General features: G+C 44.8%; 2 protein-coding genes across 7 annotated transcripts; one reads left to right on the top strand and one right to left on the bottom strand.

Moving 5' to 3' along the window:
- Positions 1 to 2,033: 2,033 nt before the first annotated feature.
- On the bottom strand, positions 2,034 to 12,855 carry CD3G (CD3 gamma subunit of T-cell receptor complex). Of its 4 annotated transcripts, none has more exons than XM_055273351.2 (7): positions 12,559 to 12,855; positions 7,979 to 8,002; positions 7,058 to 7,285; positions 6,345 to 6,476; positions 5,341 to 5,384; positions 4,529 to 4,612; positions 2,034 to 3,600 (listed from the first exon to the last, which is right to left on the bottom strand). In XM_055273351.2, exons 1-6 carry the CDS (start codon positions 12,695 to 12,697, stop codon positions 4,547 to 4,549), a joined length of 633 nt encoding a protein of 210 aa, XP_055129326.1. In that variant the 5' UTR covers positions 12,698 to 12,855; the 3' UTR covers positions 2,034 to 3,600; positions 4,529 to 4,546. The 4 variants fall into 4 exon arrangements, with proteins under 4 accessions (XP_055129326.1, XP_055129327.1, XP_055129328.1 ...); XM_055273352.2 differs by having other exon boundaries at positions 2,034 to 3,901; positions 12,559 to 12,783; XM_055273353.2 differs by having other exon boundaries at positions 2,034 to 3,896; positions 12,559 to 12,775.
- On the top strand, positions 12,738 to 17,945 carry CD3D (CD3 delta subunit of T-cell receptor complex). 3 transcript variants are annotated; one of them, XM_063636554.1, is made up of 5 exons: positions 12,738 to 13,649; positions 16,435 to 16,653; positions 17,120 to 17,251; positions 17,522 to 17,565; positions 17,792 to 17,945. In XM_063636554.1, exons 1-5 carry the CDS (start codon positions 13,577 to 13,579, stop codon positions 17,855 to 17,857), a joined length of 534 nt encoding a protein of 177 aa, XP_063492624.1. In that variant the 5' UTR covers positions 12,738 to 13,576; the 3' UTR covers positions 17,858 to 17,945. The 3 variants fall into 3 exon arrangements, with proteins under 3 accessions (XP_063492624.1, XP_055129332.1, XP_055129330.1); XM_055273355.2 differs by lacking the exon at positions 12,738 to 13,649 and adding an exon at positions 14,265 to 14,473; XM_055273357.2 differs by lacking the exons at positions 12,738 to 13,649; positions 17,120 to 17,251 and adding an exon at positions 14,254 to 14,473.
- Positions 17,946 to 18,267: the final 322 nt, after the last annotated feature.

Genomic DNA, 18,267 nt, shown 5'->3' with positions numbered 1-18,267 from the left:
AACTTTCTGTTTAGGATGATGAAAAAGTTCTGAAATCGGTAGTGATGATGGCTACACATTGTGGATATATTTAATGCCATTGAATGGTACACTTAAAAATAGTTAAAATGGGGTTGGGTGCAGTGGCTCATGCCTGTAATTCCAGCACTATAGGAAGCCGAGGTGGGCAGATCACTTGAAGTCAGGAGTTCGAGACCAGCCTGGTCAACATGGTGAAACCCTGTCTCTACTAAAAATACAAAAATTAGCTGAGCATGTTGATGTGCACCTGTAATCTCAGCTACTTGGGAGGCTGAGGCAGGAGAATCGCTTGAACTTGGGAGGCAGAGGTTGCAGTGAGCCAAGATCGTGCCACTGCACTAGAGTGCCTGGATGACAGAGTGAGACTGTCTCAAAAAGAAAAAAAAAAAAGGGTTAAAATGGTAAATTTTAGGTTATGTATCTTTTACCACACACACACACAAAGCCCTGGGCAATCTTTTTGTGCCTACCACTGTTCTAGCTCCTAAGGATACCATAGTGAAAAAACATAAGTCTTTTCCTTCTTGGAGCTTATAATCTGGTGAGTGGGGTTGTAACAGCATTTAAAATTAATGGACACAAAATGAATCATTCAATAATATTTCTGGAATAACTGGGTAACTATCTGTATTTAAAGTTGGTTACTACATTAGATCTGATGCTAAAATCAATTCAAGATGGGTCAAAGATATAAATGCACAAAATAAAACCATAAAAATGCTAGAGGAATTCATAGGGGAACTTTTAAAAAAGGATAATTTTAAAGTGGAGGAAGACTTTCTAAATATGAAACATAACCTAGAGGCCATAAGAGACCAGTGACTTATACTACATGCAAATAATTGTAAAGTATGCATGAAAAACTAACCAATGTGTTTTTTTAAGCGTAGTTATAGAACACATAAAGTTGGAAAAAGACTTGTAACTAATATCACAAAAGACCTAGTTTCCCAAATATGTAAGGGGTTAGTGTAAGTCAATAAGAAAAAGACCAAAGATGTGAACTTACATATCATGAGAAGGAAAAACAAATGGTTTACTCCAGTTTTTTTTTTTTTTTTTGAGACGGAGTTTCACTCTTGTTGTCCAGGCTAGAGTGCAATGGTGCAATCTTAGCTCACTGCAGCCTCCACCTCCCAGGTTCAAGCAATTCTCCTGCCTCAGCCACCTGAATAGCTGGGTTTACAGGCACCCACCACCACACCCAGCTAATTTTTTGTATTTTTAGTAGAGACAGGGTTTTGCCATGTTGGCTGGGCTGGTCTCGAACTACTGGCCTCAGGTGATCCACCTGCCTTGGCCTCCCGAAGTGCTGGGATTACAGGTGTGAGCCACCATGCCCAGCCTCCAATTTTTAATAAGAAAAATGTAAACTAAAATTATAGTGAGAAGCCATTCAGGTTGGCATGATTCAAAAGTTTAAAAATACACTGTTGGAACATGTATGGAGTAACAGGCACTTTTGTTTGTTGTTATTGGTAGTATATATTGGTACAACCTGGCTGGGCACAGTAGCTCACACCTGTAATCCCAGCACTTTCGGAGGACGAGATGGGAGGATCACTTGACCCCAAGAGTTTGAGACTGGCCTGGGCAACATAGTGAGACCCTGTCTCTATATAAAAAAAAATTAAACAATTAGCTGGATATTGTGGCACACACCTGAAATCTCAGCTACTCAGGAGGCTGAGGTGGGAGGATTGCTTGAGCCTGGGCAGTCGAGGCTGCAGTGAGCCAATGTTGTGCCACTGCACTCCAGCCTGAGCAACACAGCAAGACCCTGTCATATATATATATATATACACACACACACTTGTGTGTGTGTGTTTACAACTGCTATAAAGTGAAATTTGGCAATAGTTAATAAAATTACAAATGCAAATACAAGTGCCCAACAATTCAGTTTATTTGTGTTTGTTACAAATAGTCTTATGTATGTTCAAAATCACATTTATTGTTAGAGCTAAAACCATAAAACTGTAAAAAGTATAAAAAGAAGACAGGAGAAAATCTTTGTAACTGTGGGTTTGGTAAAGATTTATTAGACATGATACCAAAAGTACAATATATAGAAGAAAAAAATCAATAAAATGTACTTCAAAATTCAAACCTTTTGCACTTCAAAAAACACCATTAAGAAAAACAAACCACAGATTGGTAGAAAATATTTCCAAATCATATATCTGATAAAGGACCTATATCAAAAACATACGCAACCCAATAGTAAGAAGACAAACAAATAAGTCAACTTAAAAATGGGCAAAAGATTTGAATAGATATTTCACTAAAAATATATGAATGGTTAATAAACACATGACAGGACACTCAGCATGGTTAGTCTCTAGGGAAATGCAAATTAAGGCCATAATAAAATACCATATTAAACCCATAGAATGGCTATATTAAAATACAGTTATGGGCCCGGCGCGGTGGCTCACACCTGTAATCCCAGCACTTTGGGAGGTCAAGGCGGGTGGATCACCTGAGGTCAGGAATTCGAGACCAGCCTGGCCAACATGGTGAAACCCTGTCTCTACTAAATACACAAATACTAAATACACAAAAAATGAGCTGAGCGTGGTGGCACGTGCCTGTAGTCTCAGCTACTCGGGAGGCTGAGGCAAGAGAATCGCTTGAACCCAGGAGGTGGAGGTTGCAGTGAGCTGAGATTGCACCACTGCATTCCAGCCTGGGCCACAGAGCAAGACTCCACCTCAAAAAAAAAAAAAAAAAAAGGAAAAGAAAATGTCCTAAAGCTGGATTATGGTAATGGCTGTACAATTAGTTAAATTTACTAAAAATTTCTGAGAACAGGTGAAATCAGTTAAGATGGGTGGATTTTTATGGCATGTAAATTATGCTTCAATGCAATTATTTTTAAAAATGATATTTATACAATGTTAGTCATTGCAGAATTGTTGTAAGAGCAAAAGATTGGAACCAACTTAAATATCCACTGCTAGATAACAGGTTAAAGAAATCATAGTCTATTTGTACAATATGGCTGCATTAAAAAGGAATTCTTCATATAATGGTATGCAATAATCTCACAAGATGTATAGTTTGATACCATTTGTCTAAAAGATGGGGGAAGAGAGGATAATATATACTTGAGAATGTGCTCATATACGCCTAGAATACCTCCAGAGAGATATATAAGAAACTAGTTTTAAGACCGGGCATGGTGGCTCACACCTGTAACCCCAGCACTTTGGGAGGCCAAGGCTGGCGGATCACTTGAGGTCAGGAGTTCGAGACCAGCTTGGCCAACAGGGCGAAACCCTGTCTCTACTAAAAATACAAAAATTAGCCAGGTGTGGTAGTGTGTGCCTGTAATCCCAGCTGCCCAGGAGGCTGAGGCAGGAGAATCGCTTGAACCCAGGAGGCAGAGGCTGCAGTGAGCCGAGCTAGTGCCACTGCACTTCAGCCTGGGCGACAGAGCAAGACTGTCTCAAAAAAAAAAAAAAAAAAAGAGAGAAACTAATTTGTCTCTGAAGAGGGCAACTGGGTCGCTGGGTAGCAGGGGATGGCGGTGGAGGGAGATCTTTCACTGAATATTTGAGCCGTGTGAATTATGACCTATACAAAAATGAAATAAAAATTACAACACAAAAAATTATATTCAAATCGAGGGGGTTATTTGATCTTTTCATTTTTCCTTTACAATTTTCCCCAATAGGTGGCGCTTCTGAAACACTATATTTGTTTTTATTTTTATTTTATTTGAGAAAACCCCAAATTTGCTCTGATGGCCTTTCTTCTCCATTTGTCACCTCTGGGAACCTTGAGTCTAGATTTAGGGCTGAAAGTCTCTCTGCTAGGAGCTTTCCAAAATGCAATGCTTTGATTCTGGGAACTGAATAGAAGGAGAACACCTGGACTGAAAAATGAAAAATTGCAATTTGTTCAAAAAAACTAAATAATGCTTTCAACCCTGTCTTCCTGATAGAAACTTCAGATAGATTAATTAAATCATAACTTCTGACTGATTGATTTATTGATTGGAAGGTTAATATAGGTTAGTGGTTCTTAACTAAGGGTGATTTTGCCCTGGAGGTGATGTTTGGACACATTTGGTAATGTCTGGACACTTTTTTGATTGTCACACTGGACAATCTACCAGCATCTGCTGGAGAGAGGCCAGGGATGCTTCCATAACTCCTACAAGGCACAGGCTAGCCCCTCATCACAAATAATTAGCCCAAAATGTTAATGGTATAGATAATGAGAAATTCTAATGTAGGTTAAGATTAATATTCAGCATCTCTATGGCTTGAGGCCCTGCTCTGACAGGATTTACAGATACATAAAGTTCATATTTTCCTAGGCCAAGACAATCAGTATTGCCCCAGAATTTTTAGAAAAGAGTACCCCAAACCACCTCCCAATCCCTGATCCCCAGAGTCTGATCTTTATAGCCGCCTAGGGAAGGGAGCTAGACTTAGAAGCAATTGGGAGGGCAGTTGATGCAAGCATCCTTTATTAGAATTGGCATTGAAGAACCCACCTACTCTGAGTCCTGAGTTCAATTCCTCCTCAGTTGGTTTCCTTGAATGTGGCTGTACTGGTCATCTTCTCGATCCTTGAGGGGCTGGAAAGGACAGCACAGTCATAAGTCATTTTTTCCATCCTCTATTAATTAATTTGATGCATGTGTATTGAATGTTTTTTATATGTGAGAGTTTGGAGTGGGTACTTCATGGTCCTGAGGATGGAAAGAGGACAAGGAGATGGAGGCTCTGTCTTTTTTCTTTTTCTCTCTCTTTTTTTTTTTTGAGATGGAGTCTTGCTCTGTTGCCCAGGCTGGAGTGCAGTGGCACAATCATAGCTCACTGCAACCTCGACCTCCTGGGTTCAAGTGGTCCTCCTGCCTCAGCCTCCTGAGTAGCTGGGACTACAGGCGTGCACCACCAGGCCTGGTTAATTTTTTTTGTATTTTTAGTAGAGACAGAGTTTCATCATGTTGGCCAGGCTTGTCTCGAATTCCTGACCTCAGGTGATTCACCTGTTTTGGCTTCCCAAAGTGCTGGGATTACAGGCGTGAGCCATGGCCTGTCTCTAGTGAGTGCTCGGCCTGTCGAGAGTTTCTTCATGTGTCTCTCTCAGCGTGTTCTTCAACTTGTGCTCACTAGATCCTGACCTCAGTCTCTGTCAATGCTTCTCTTTAGTTCGTCTATTCTACCCAAAGTGATCTCATCATCTGGTATGCTGTTAGCAGTTTCTTACCTGCATAGTATCTTCCAAATAGCATGCCCCTCAATCCCAAAGATTTACCCCCACTAATTACAGCAATGTCTCTTTTATTCTTCATCCCCTTACCTGGTAGAGCTGGTCATTGGGCAACAGAGTCTGCTTGTCTGAAGCTGCACAAAAAAGAAACAGAATCCACACAAGGTAGAATGCATAATAAATTGGGTTATATTCACAAAATGGAATAGTAAATAACAATAAGAGTTTTATATACACACAAGAGTATGGATAAAGCACATAAGCATGTTGTTGAGTGAAAGAAGCTACTCACAAGAATACTTAGTATATGAGTCCATTTACATAAAGAACAAAAACAAGCAAAGTTAATCCTTGTTGTTAGAAGTCAGGACAATGCTGACTCTTGAGGATGGGTAGTGGCTGGAAGTGACCACAGGAGGGGCTTCAATGGCATTGGTAATATTGTCTTTCTTAAATTATGTGCTGGCTGCATGGGTGTATTTGCTCTGTGAATTTTTTTTGAGCTGTATGCATGTGATTCACTTTTCTGTATGTAAGGGTTTACTTAAAATAGATTTGTTTTTTTTTTGAGACGGAGTCTTGCTCTGTCGCCCAGGCTGGAGTGCAGTGGCACGATCTCGGCTCATGCAAGCTCTGCCTCCCGGGTTCATGCCATTCTCCTGCCTCAGCCTCCAGAGTAGCTGGGACTACAGGCACATGCCACCATGCCTGGCTGATTTTTTTGTATTTTTAGTAAAGACGGGGTTTCACCGTGTTAGCCAGGATGGTCTCGATCTTCTGACCTCGTGATCTGCCTGCCTCGGCCTCCCAAAGTGTTGTGATTACAGATGTGAGCCACTGCGCCCGGTTTTTTTTTTTTTTTTTTTTTTTTTTTTCACAGAGGATAAATCAGAGGGAGTTGTATCTTGAGACAGGTGAACATGCTGTGATAACATCAAGTATCCTTTTCTCCTGTCTCAGAGAAATACAGCCTCAGCCAACTATGCACATTAGCAAGAGGCACCAACTTAGTCTCTTATATTGGGTACGTAATGGTAGGAGGAAAGCTGAGGGTCTCAGGTGGTCCCATCTCTCATCTAAGAGCATTCTTTTACCTCTTGACTGGCGAACTCCATCCTGTCCAGCAATGAAGTAGACCCCAACAGCAAGGAAGAAAATGCTGATGATTTCAGCAAAGAGAAAGCCAGATATGGTGGCTGCATTTAGTTCAATGCAGTTCTGACACACTGTAGGGAAAAGGAGAGACAAACCTTCAGGTTGCGGAAGTTGTTTTTCCTGGTTCGTTTTCTCCTGCCTATCTGCAATAATGTCCCTGTGGAGGGCAGCAGGCTTTTCCTCTGTAGGTGGCAGGGCAAGGGAAGATCCTTGCGCCAAAACTCAATGCATCTTGATGTTCCTTAGTCCCCCAGGATTCCTGGGGAAGCCCATGTAGTCTAACTACCAGGAAGTACCTGGAGCAGAAGGAAGACTAGATGCTCTTCATGCTCCACTGTGCTCCAGTCCTCACTGCTGCTCACCTTATGATCGCCCCTGTCTCCCCAACCCCTTCATTCAAGTCAGTGCTGAATTGCTCGAATCCATGGACCCCACCCAAAGGTAAACAAAGTTTTACAGGACTGGCTGTACTTTTTCAACAGGGTGAGGGAAGTATCTTATAGTATTTTAAAAGAGGCAAGCTGAAATTAAGAGAACCGGAGATGATATCGCTGTTGAGGATCTATTTCCACTTTCACCCCAGATAAAAAGCTCACCAGAACAGCAAATACTGATTAATTTCACAACAAACAGACCAAAGGGGATTACATACTTCTGTAATACACTTGGAGTGGTTTTGACTTGTCCTGTGATCCTTTACACTGATACATCCCTCGAGGGTCCTTGGTATTACTTCCCAGATTCCATTTTTTTTTATTTGCAGATAGGAAGTCTATCATCTTCCCGTCTTTAAACCATGTGATATTACTGGCTTTTGCATCACAAGTCAGAAGTACTGAACCATCTTCTGGATAGTCATACACCTTAACCAAGTGGTTTCCTGAAATGAGAAAAGCCATGGTTCTAGTAAGGGTCTTGCCTCTGAAATTCTCCCTGCTTCTGCATGCCAGGAGATCATTAGAGTAGTGTTTCTCAAACTTTGATGTGCACATGAATCACATGGAGATCTTATTAAAATTTCAGGTGCTATTTAGTAGCTCTGGGGAGGGGAGATTCTGCATTACTAACATGCTCTTGGGTGACGCCAATATCTGCGTCAGGGGATGAAGAATAAAAGAGACATTGCTGTAATTAGTAGGGGTAAAACTTTGGGATTTTGGGGCATGTTATTTGGAAGATACTATGCAGGTAAGAAACCGCTAACAGCATACCAGATGATGAGATCACTTTGGGTAGAATGGATGAACTAAAGAGAAGGATTGACAGAGACTAAGGTCAGGATCCCAGGTGATGCCAATACCTGCTGGTTCATGGGTCAGAGTTTGAGATGTGTCCCCTAGCTACTAGGGTCCTGTTTCTCCTGTAAGAGACCAGTTAAATGCTTAGCTACAGGCAAGCTGCCCAGAACAGGTTATGTCAGGTCACTGATTTGGTTGACAATAGAGACATCATCTATCTATCCCCATCCTTTCATTCATTCTACACTGTTCGCTCCTGTAGGACTACTGCTGTAGGAAGCCAAATTTCCATCAATATTCTGAGTCTGAATATAGAAAGAAGCCATTTCTCCTACCTTTGATTGACTGGGCCAAAGTACCTGTAAAGACAGAAGAGAGATAGAGTATTAGCTGGGCATGGAGTTGTTCAGATGCCCTGAAGTATTTTCATGGTTATTTGAGGCCAAGATGAAGAAAGATCCAAATCCATGAAAATGGTAGTATCTATACTTAGTTATCTGGATTGTAGACTAAATCACCCAATTGAATTCAAGGTGATAATAAATAATTTGTCTCATCTTTGTCCTGGTATCCTGGGAGGGTGTTTCTAACCCTTGGAATTTCATGAGTGACAAGAGTGGCTTTGTTAGCTGTGGTGGACCCTTAGACCATACCTGAGTTTATGCATGGCAATGACTCAGGATGGTGCTGGTTAAGACCAACCATATGGTAAGAGGATTGCAGCTTTGAAACTAGTGATATCAGCCCCAGGAAGGGATCCTAGAGATTGAGATCAGTCAAGTGGCCAATGATTCAATCAATCATGCCTATGTAAAGATACCTCAATAAAAACTTGGTGGAGCTTCCTGGTTGGTGAACCCATCAATGTGCTGGCAGAGTGTGGGAGAGTGCTGGGGGCGATGTGTTCTAATTCCACGGGGAGAGGGCACGGAGGCTCTGTGTTCGGGACCCTCCTAGACCTTGCCCTTTTCATTTAGCTGGTTCTGATTTTATTTTATTTTTTAATAAAACTGAAATAGGAAGTACAGGACTTTCTTAAGTTCTGTGAGTTATTCTAGCAAATTATCAATGAGGAGGGTCATGGGAATCCTTAAGATTGTAGGCAGTTTGTCAGAAGTGTGAGTGGTCTGGGGTACCCTGAACTTGTAGCTGGCATTTAAAGTGAGGGCAATCTGGTTGGGAACCATACTCTTAACCTGTAGGGTCTGACAGTAATTTGGGGGGTTAGCATCAGAATTGTATTGTAGTATATGTAAGTAAGGATATTGCCTATCCAGTCCAGAACACTCTGCTTCTTGAGCAGCTAATGCCCTGGCAAGGAGTGGGTGTGCACTATCCAAAGCCTTTAGGCTGAGTTCTTTATAAAATATTCAGCCTTGGTGATCCTTTTCTTGTAAAAACCCTGGATGTCCCAGGGAAGTTAGCTTTTCAATTAGTCCTCAAATCTGTCTCAAAACTCAGAGTTGACTGGCAGCAGTGGCTCACACCTGTAATCCCAGCACTTTGGGACGCTGAGGTGGGCAGATTGCTTGAGCCCAGGAGTTAGACACCACCCTGGACAACATGGCGAAACCCTGTCTCTACAAAAAATACAAAAAAATTAGCTGGGCGTGGTGGTATGCACCTGTAGTCCCAGCTACTCAGGAGGCTGAAGTGGGAGAAACGGTTGAGCCTGGGAGGTGGAGGTTGCAGTGAGCCGAGATTGCACCACTGCACTCCAGCCTAGGTGTTAAAGCTGTCTCAAAAAACAAACAAACAAACAAACAGACAAACAAAACCTTAGGGTAGTAGAGTTGCATGGTAGACATACTACAGAGATCTGGCACTTTAATTCAATTCAATTAGATTTAATCCAAACATTTAACGAGCACTATTATGACCTAAAATAGATATTATGAAAGAAAAGAGTGCTGATATGAAGAATCAACTGCTGCTTCCAAAGTTTATAATGAAGTGAAAAAATTAAAACATATATGCAATTAATTTAACAGAATGTATACATTATCTTTTAGTGCTTATAAGACTGCATATGAAAAAAGGGTAGAAGCTATTAATTTTGTCCAAGGGTGAGGGTCAGGGAAAGCTTAATAGAGGAAATGACATTTGTCTGGGCCTTGAAGAGTAAGCAGGAATATACCAGATAGAGAAAGGCATTCTGAGTAGAAAGAATAGCTGAATAAGATGCAGCTTTGGAAAAGGACAAGAGAGGTAGTGTGGCTAGAGGTGGAGTGTGTGTGATAGGGAGAGGCGGTCATGAGTCAAAGTATAATCGAAATAAAAGAAGTGAACCTTAGAACCTCATGCAGGGTGGGATTATTTTTGAACAGTATCCAGTGCAGTGCCTGGAACATGGTAGGAACTTTATTTTTTGAATGAATGTGCAAATGAATAAATGAGCAAATGGGAGAAAAGGCAAGACAAACAGTTAAAGAGGTTTCTAACTAGTTCTTCTCCTGACCACCCGGACAGAAGACTGAGAGAAGACAGAGACCCCTCATTCTAAATTGGATTCAGGGAAGGAGATTGCACTGATCATTGACATAGTTTTTTTTTTTTTGAGACATCTTTTTTTTTTTTTTTTCTTGTTCTGTCACTCAGGCTGAAGTGCAGTGGTGTGATCATGGCTCACTGCAGCCTTGAGCTCCTGGGCTCAAGCAATCCTCCCACTTCAGTCTCCCAAATAGCTGGCATCAGTGCATGCCAACATGCCTGGCTAATTTTTGTAGTTTTTGTAGACACAGGGTATCCCTATTTTGCCCAGGTTGGTCTTGAACTCCTGGGCTCAAATGATCCTCCCTCCCTAGCCTCCCAAAGTGTTGGGATTATAGCCATGAGCCACTGTGCCTGGCCGATTGATATCTTTTAATGTTGCATATCTGAGTGAGGTTTCCTTTTAGGACTTAAGAGGTCATATAGCCACATTTCTTTTTTGTTTTGTTTTATTTTGTTTTTTTGAGACGGAGTCTCACTCTGTCACCCAGGCTGGAGTGCAGTGGCACCGTGTTGGCTCACTGCAACCTCCATCTCCTGAGTTCAAGCAATTCTCCTGCCTCAGCCTCCTGAGTAGCTGGGATTACAGGCATCCGCCACCATGCCCCGCTAATTTTTAAAATATTTTTAGTAGAGATGGGGTTTCACCACGTTGACCAGGATGGTCTCGAACTTCTGACCTCAGGTGATCCACCTGCCTCAACCTCCCAAAGTGCTGGGATTACAGGCGTGAGCCACCATGCCCGTCCCTGCCACATTTCTAGGTTGGCTGGCATGAGAACTCCCAGACAGTGGAGGAGTTGTTCAAGTACACATAGCTCATTGGTGTCCAAGCTGGATCCAGAGCTCGGGTTTTCTACTGCTCAACTCAATGCTCTTTCCATGATATGCAGCCACCTCACCCAGGCTTGAGAGTTGCTCTTCAACCTGTGTTGTCTTTAGCTGACTTTTCCTCCCATTTCTCTCAGAAATAATTCTATTCTAAACTCTCACTGTCCTCTTCAAGTCTCCCAACCGGTCATCACCCAGCGCAGTTTGAGCAGGTGGCATTGCCTCCCACTGGATTTTTTAGAACACGGAAGCTGTTATTGTACTTTCTACTTTAGCTTCCTTTCCCTTTATAAACCTATCTGTGGCCAGCGCCGTTTGCACTTCCTTTCTCCCAGTCTTAGAGGGTAACGTTGCTTTCCTCTTTGTGCTCTTGACCCCACTCTTGACTCTGTCCTTCCACCATCAACTCCAGGACCTTGCTCTACTCATCATCTTCTCCTTTAGCCTAGAAATGTGCTCAAGTTTCTCTCACCCTCAAAAACATTTATTCTTAGACTCTACTTCCTCCTCTACCTACCACCCAGTCTTTTCTCCCTCCTCATCCAAATTTCTTTAAAGAATAGTCTACACTTGCTGACCTCATCACCTGACCTTCACCTTCTACCAATTTTCACTTGGCTTCCACCCACAATACCCCGCTGAAACTGTGCTAAATCACCCATGATGCATATTCTGCCACATCCCACAGACTTAACCTTTTAAATATATTCTTATATTAGTGGGCTCTCTTTAACATTTTATACTCTTGGTAATTCTCTCCTTCTAGAAGCTCTCTACTCCCTTGGTTTCCAAGGTAGTGCATACATTTGATTATTTCAGCTCTTTGATTCTCCTTTTATCTCTTTCCTGGAATGTTTTCTTTTTTTTTCTCTAACTGCCTCTTAAAATTGGTGCCCTCACTGTTCCATCTTCAGCCCCCTCTTCCTCACATAGTAATTATGTGACTTCAGCAAATTCCATGGTTTTAACTTTCCCAGTATGTCCAGACTCCAGGCATCAACCCAGTTCATCCACTTCCTATTGGATATTTCAATGGAGTATTCATGCAGGCACCCATACTGTACCGTACACTCAGTCTGGCACCATGAAAACTAATCTCTCCAATGAGACTATGAGTTCTGTAGAGCATAAGTGTTTTATTCATTTTTATTTCCTCATGGTGTATCACGTATTAGGGTCTCACCCATCTTTGCTGACCAATTGGCCAACTGCCCAACTGAGTGAATGGACATTTCATAGGTCGACTGCTAGCCCCCAGCTCTGAAGCAGGGAATATATACTTTTTCCTTTTACTTTCTTGGCCTATGCCCTTTTGGGCTGCATTCAAATCTAAGATGGCGGTAACAGGGTCCTCTCTTCAGCCAGTTACGTACTCTGTTTGCATTTTTCAGAGACAAGGATTCCTTCTCCTCCATGGGACACTGTTTCTCTCTAGCAGAGAACAATTAAGAGGCTCCATTTTGCTCTTCTTTGAACTCTAAGGTGACAGCAGAGGTAGGCTGAAGGTTAGGGATCCCAATATTCCTGTCTCACCAGTGATGGGCTATTCCCTTGAGCCCTTTCCCAGGCTGCCAGACCCCTAGTAGGCCCTTACCTTGAAGAAGAATGATAGCCAGTATGAGGACAGCCAGGCCCTTCCTCTGTTCCATGTCAGTCTCTGTCCTCTGGCAAAAGCGCGGAGCAGCCGTTAGCAGCCAGCCAGCCTGTGCAGCAGCTAGACTGGCTCCACCCATCACTGTTGGGGCTGGGGCCCTTGAGAGAAGGCAAGAACCCAGAGCCTCCACCCTCTGCTGCAAGTGTGGGCAGCAGGGGCCTCAGCAGGGCTGCAGGTGCAGATGCCTTTTGTTTTTCCGTTAAGGAGAGTGGAGGTGGTGGGGAAGGAGAGGGAGAGAATGCTGGATTCCCACTCAGAGACTCATCTTGCACAGGGAACCGCAATGGATGCTGGTTGGGAGATGGTCCTGGGACCATTTCTTCATGAGGGAGATAAATGTCCCTGTCATTAGTTGTTAGGATTGTAGCCAGTTGTTACTCGTTGCTAGTTGTTGTTGCTATAGGTAATGAATTTAGGAGGGACTCTCAGCTGCTTGGGGCTGGACCTCCGAATGGAAAGCCACCTCAGTCCAGGCCTTCATTCAGGAAATTTTTTCACTTTTTTTCTTTTTCTTTTTTGAGACAGAGTCTCACTTTGTTGCCCAGGCTGGAGTGCAGTGGCGTTATCTCAGCTCACTGCAACCTTTGCCTCCTGGGTTCAAGCGATTCGCCTGCCTCAGCCGCCTGAGTAGCTGAGATTACAGGTGCGTGCCACCAAGCCTGGCTAATTTTTGTATTTTTAGTAGAGACAGGGTTTCACCTTGTTGGTCAGGCTGGTCTCGAGCTCCTGACCTTGTGATCCGCCTGCCTCAGCCTCCCAAAGTGTTGGGATTACAGGCGTGAGACATGGCACCTGGCTTCACTATTCTTTTGAGATCATGAAAGAGGCGCCTGGAAGGGAATAGGTGGAACAATTCTGAGGACAGGCCAGCGCATTTTCAGGGGCCAGAGCCCGGACTGAATGTCCAGGATCTCAGGCCCCTGTCTCCCTCAGCCAGTCAGTCAGTGAACCAACAAAAATGTGCAGAGCTCCCGTTATATGCCAGGCACAAGATACAGCGGTGAGCAAGACAGGCACGACTCTGTCCCCAGGTAAGTGACAGTCTAACTGCAGCAGTGTGAAGAGTTTCAGATCCTCGTAGGCCACAGGGGAAAAAGGTCCATTTGTCTCACTGGGAGGCTCAATATTGCCTGTCAGTCAATTATATTATTATTAATAACTACCCTTTATTGAGCACATATGATGTGTGAGGCACCATGCAAACATCTTGTTTGAATCCTTATAATGGTACTAACGGAATAAGACTCTGAAAATTTTAAGGCTGGCCCAGGCCCCACAGGTAGGCGGTATCGGACCCAGGATTCAAATCTCTGGCTGGGGTCTCTAAAGCCCAACCTCGCACTGAAAAGAGGCTGCTAGATCTGGTGTCCCTGGCTACCTAGTGAAGGGTCCTGAGAAAGATCAGCCTCCATGAGAAATCTAGCTGCTACAGCTTGCGCTATGGGGCCGATGGCTTCTCTCAAGGGGCTTCGAGATGTGGCAGTTTTTAGGTTGTGCGTAAATGTGGTTGCATTGTCAACAGGGACGCTAAAGTTCAGGCCACCTTTTCCATATTCTCTGCCGGCTCCCTGCTCAGAGATAGAGCAATTTACACCGCTTCCTTCCTACCCTACCCCTAGCCCACCCCCACCCTGACAATTTCCCACCATCAACGGCAGAAAGCAGAGAAGCAGACATCTTCTAGTTCCTCCCCCACTCTCCTCTTTCCGGTATGTGTGAGTCAGCTAGGGGAGGGCAGCTCTCACCCAGGCTGATAGTTCGGTGACCTGGCTTTATCTACTGGATGAGTTCCGCTGGGAGATGGAACATAGCACGTTTCTGTCTGGCCTGGTACTGGCTACCCTTCTCTCCCAAGGTAAGGCTACTCCAGGTGGGTGGGGGAAGGGACCTGAGAGGGACATTACTGATGCGAGTGAGGCTGACTTGAAAGTGTTACTTGCCAGGCACAGTGGCTCACACCAGTAATCCCAGAGCTTTGGGAGGCTGAAGTGGGAGGATCCTTTGAGGCCAGGAGTTTGAGACCAGTCTGAGCAACATGATGAGACTCTATCTTTACAAAAAAACAGAAGAATTAGCCAGGCGTGGTGGTGCACAACTGTAGTCTCAGCTACTTGAGAGGCTGAGGCAGGAGGGTCACTTGAGCCTGGGATTTCAAGGCTTCAGTGAGCTGTGATCATGCCACTGCCCTCCAACCTGGGGGACCCTGCGAGACCTTATCTCACAAAAAAAAAAAAGTGCTTCTCGGTGCTAGCTTCAATTCACCAGGCACCCCAGGGGTGTCAGGAGGGCAGGGGCAGGATGTAGCATAGAGTCTGGGAAACAGACTCTTGGCTTTGACTGATTCCAGCCACGAGTGCATGTGGGCCTAGAATGTCTCTCAGAAAGCCTTAGGCCAGAGATCTGTAGAAAATAGCTCAATATGTATGTACCTGAATCTGGGACCAGCCATGGGAGCACAGCTTCCTGCACTACTCCTTTTAGGGCTGATGGCCTCTGGAATCAGGACTCTTGTTTGTTTGGCCATGATTATGTCACCCCTGGAGGCATGTCCTAGCATTCATGTGAATGCTTTAAGAGAAGTTAACTTTAGGTTGAGCAGGAGGGAGGGAAGATTTGAGGGATTGTTACATGGGAGGATTTTAACTCATCTCAGTTTGCCAATTTCAGTTTTAAAATGGAAAGTCCTATGTCCCAGGAACCCCTTCAACGCTAAGCAAACTGGGTCCAATGGTCACCTAATAGTCGGCTGCACTAGGACACTCAGGATTTCCACTGGAGACAGATCCCTGAAGAGGACGCGACTGTAGGATGTGAAGCATTTGATGTGCATGTGTCTCCCTGAGTATACACGCATATACTTCCAACCTGCTTCAGAAGTGTGAGCAACAGCTATTTCAGGGTTTTCTAGAAGATGCTCTTGTATCCAAATTTGTGACTGAGTGTGAAGCCCAGGATGAATGAATGTAGACTCCACTTTTCCCTGTGTTTGGAGGCATAGACTGTAGTGCCTCTGTGGCCTGTGGAGATGTGCTCAGGCTGTCAAAGGAACTCACTGCATCTGGAATGCTGCTGCACTCACCTCCAGCCCTAAAAGTCTCCCACAAGACTTGACTTGTGAGGAGCTCTAGGGATGGATTCAATAAATTTTTTTCCCTGTTCTCCTCCTTCTAACCAAGGGTGGAAAACTGTACATGGGATTTGCCCTGGTCTCCTTCTGGACCACTTGGCTGATAATTCAGGGGCTGGTAAACCAGCTGGTCTCCACCCACAGCCATCCCTGGCCCTGGGAAAGGCTTCAGTAATGAGAGCCCTGCTTTCTTGGTTGTCAGGGGAGCAGGGGCAATGAGGAAGGATGAGGATAAGAAGCTGAAGTGGGAGTGTTGTAGATGGCTGGGAAGTAGAATTAGATGTCTCCTTGAAGAAAAAATGCAGACATTTCCAACCGAGGAATGTTCTTCTGTCTTTCCATATCTTCTGGGTGCTTCAGTGGTCTGTACTCCCCCTACTCCTCATCAGCGGTCTGGATTCATTTCCAGGAAGGTGCTTGGGTCAACCCTGCTCTGAGGGGTCCTCTTTTGCACCAAGGCCCCAAGACCTGTCCTCTGCTTGAATGGCATCCACGTGTCCCCCTTGACCCCTGCAGTTGGTGGGGAACTTTCTGAAGGCTTTTTCTTGTGACTTCTGTCTCTCTTGATGGAAACCATAAACTGTCCTGGACCAGGAAAATGGTCTCTGTTAAGTATGAGCTTCTGCAGAACAAAGGGCTTGGTGCAGACCAAAGAGTTATCTCCAATTGTGATATTTTTTCCCCTTTAGTGAGCCCCTTCAAGATACCTGTAGAGGAACTTGAGGACAGAGTGTTTGTGAATTGCAATACCAGCATCACATGGGTAGAGGGAACGGTGGGAACACTGCTCTCAGACAATACAAGACTGGACCTGGGAAAACGCATCCTGGACCCACGAGGAATGTATAGGTGTAATGGGACAGATATATACAAGGACAAAGAATCTACCGTGCAAATTCATTATCGAAGTATGTGCTTCCTGAACCCTTTGGGTTGGAATGGATAGGGCTTCTGGATGTGAGAACTTTCTGGCTAGAGAGGGATATGGTGAACCCATCTGTTCTCTAAACAAAGTGAGGTCACTATTGTAATGGTACAAGTCAGATTTGGGGACCTTCAAAGTGGAAGAGAGAACTTAACTCAGCAAGACAGAGCAGTAGGGGTCATGTTACTGCAGCCTTGGTTGGGTGAGAGGTTTGGCCCACCACCTTGTTCAAGTTTCCACAAAGCTGAGATTACTTCCTGGCTCTTCCCCGGGATTCCTTAGGATGCAGGGTGGAGGAAGGTGTGGCAAGCCTATCACCAGGTCTTTCTCCCGGGTCTTATTGAAGTTTGGGTTTTGGCATGAGAGATCTAAGGGTTGCCTAGGAGGCAGAGATGGTTCCCTGATCTTAAAGTCTCTCAACCTCTCCTCTCTCCTCCCTTCCCCCACAGTGTGCCAGAGCTGTGTGGAGCTGGATCCAGCCACCGTGGCTGGCATCATTGTCACTGATGTCATTGCCACTCTGCTCCTCGCTTTGGGAGTCTTCTGCTTTGCTGGACATGAGACTGGAAGGCTGTCTGGGGGTTAGTGGAAGAGCAGAGCGTGTGTGTGTGTGTGTGTGTGTGTGTGTGTGTGTGTACCAGTGAGCTTATGCACCAGTTAAGGAATGGGGCTGGTGGTAGGTTTAGTCTCAGCTGGGAGTTACTCTTGCAATCTCCTAAAGACTCCTAGAACTTTGACTGTTGAAAGAACTTGTGTGTTCATATCACTCATGCAGACTTCTGAGGGCGTGGGAGGGTGGATCTTACTGTCTCATCTGCTAGGCCATTGATGTCTCTCTCTGGTTCTTCTAGCTGCTGACACACAAGCTCTGTTGAGGAATGACCAGGTCTATCAGGTAAGCCTTGAGGGGAAGGAGGCAGGAATGAAGGGAGGGTGAGTGGGGATAGAGGGGCTGACACTGAATGCTGTTTGCACGTGGGAAGGGTCCTATTGGGGAGTTCATCGCTGGGTGTGACTGGAGAGGTCAGGCAGGAGCTCTCATCGTCGGGGCCTGCTGGGGCCTTCCTCGAAGTGTCCTAACCCTGCCTCCTGACCGTTTGTTTGCTCTTCTCCTCTCTTAGCCCCTCCGAGATCGAGATGATGCTCAGTACAGCCGCCTTGGAGGAAACTGGGCTCGGAACAAGTGAACCTGAGACTGGTGGCTTCTAGAAGCATCCATTACCAACTGTAACTTCCCTTCTTGCTCAGCCAATAAATATATCCTCTTTCACTCAACAGGTGCCTGGACTTCTTAAGGCTCCTGGGCAAGGCATGGGAGTTGTCCTGACTTGCCTGGGATCTCGCCTTCCTACCTACCTGTTCCTTCCTTCATCTGCTTCCTTCCTCTGCCCCACACAGACAGTGCGTTGGGCAGTCTCTGGCCACATCCTAGCTGTCTGGTGTTTCTAGCCCACAGGACTCCCTGAGTGAAGGGTCTGCGCCACCACGTTCCCACAGCTACTTGTTGGCTCCAGTCCCTATCACAACCCTTTTAGAGTTTTGGCGGCCTCATCCAGCCCAGGGCAGGCTGCTTGGTTCAGGAGCCCAGCAGCACAGA

Source organism: Symphalangus syndactylus, chromosome 3, assembly GCF_028878055.3.
Source record: "Symphalangus syndactylus isolate Jambi chromosome 3, NHGRI_mSymSyn1-v2.1_pri, whole genome shotgun sequence".
In the NCBI taxonomy this organism is placed as follows: Eukaryota; Metazoa; Chordata; class Mammalia; order Primates; family Hylobatidae; genus Symphalangus; species Symphalangus syndactylus.
The sequence above is the reverse complement of the archived record's forward strand: the minus strand, read 5'-3'. Positions and strand labels throughout refer to the sequence as shown.

Coding starts and splice junctions, on each gene's coding strand:
- CD3G (XM_055273351.2), bottom strand. CDS start 12,697: ATGGGTGGAGCCAGTCTAGCTGCTGCACAGGCTGGCTGGCTGCTAACG. Junction 8,003..12,558: donor GGCTATCATTCTTCTTCAAG/GTAAGGGCCTAC, acceptor CTGTCTTTACAG/GTACTTTGGCCCAGTCAATC. Junction 6,477..7,057: donor ACTCCAAGTGTATTACAGAA/GTATGTAATCCC, acceptor TTTTCCCTACAG/TGTGTCAGAACTGCATTGAA.
- CD3D (XM_063636554.1), top strand. CDS start 13,577: ATGTGCAGAGCTCCCGTTATATGCCAGGCACAAGATACAGCGGTGAGC. Junction 16,654..17,119: donor CGTGCAAATTCATTATCGAA/GTATGTGCTTCC, acceptor CTTCCCCCACAG/TGTGCCAGAGCTGTGTGGAG. Junction 17,566..17,791: donor GGAATGACCAGGTCTATCAG/GTAAGCCTTGAG, acceptor CTCCTCTCTTAG/CCCCTCCGAGATCGAGATGA.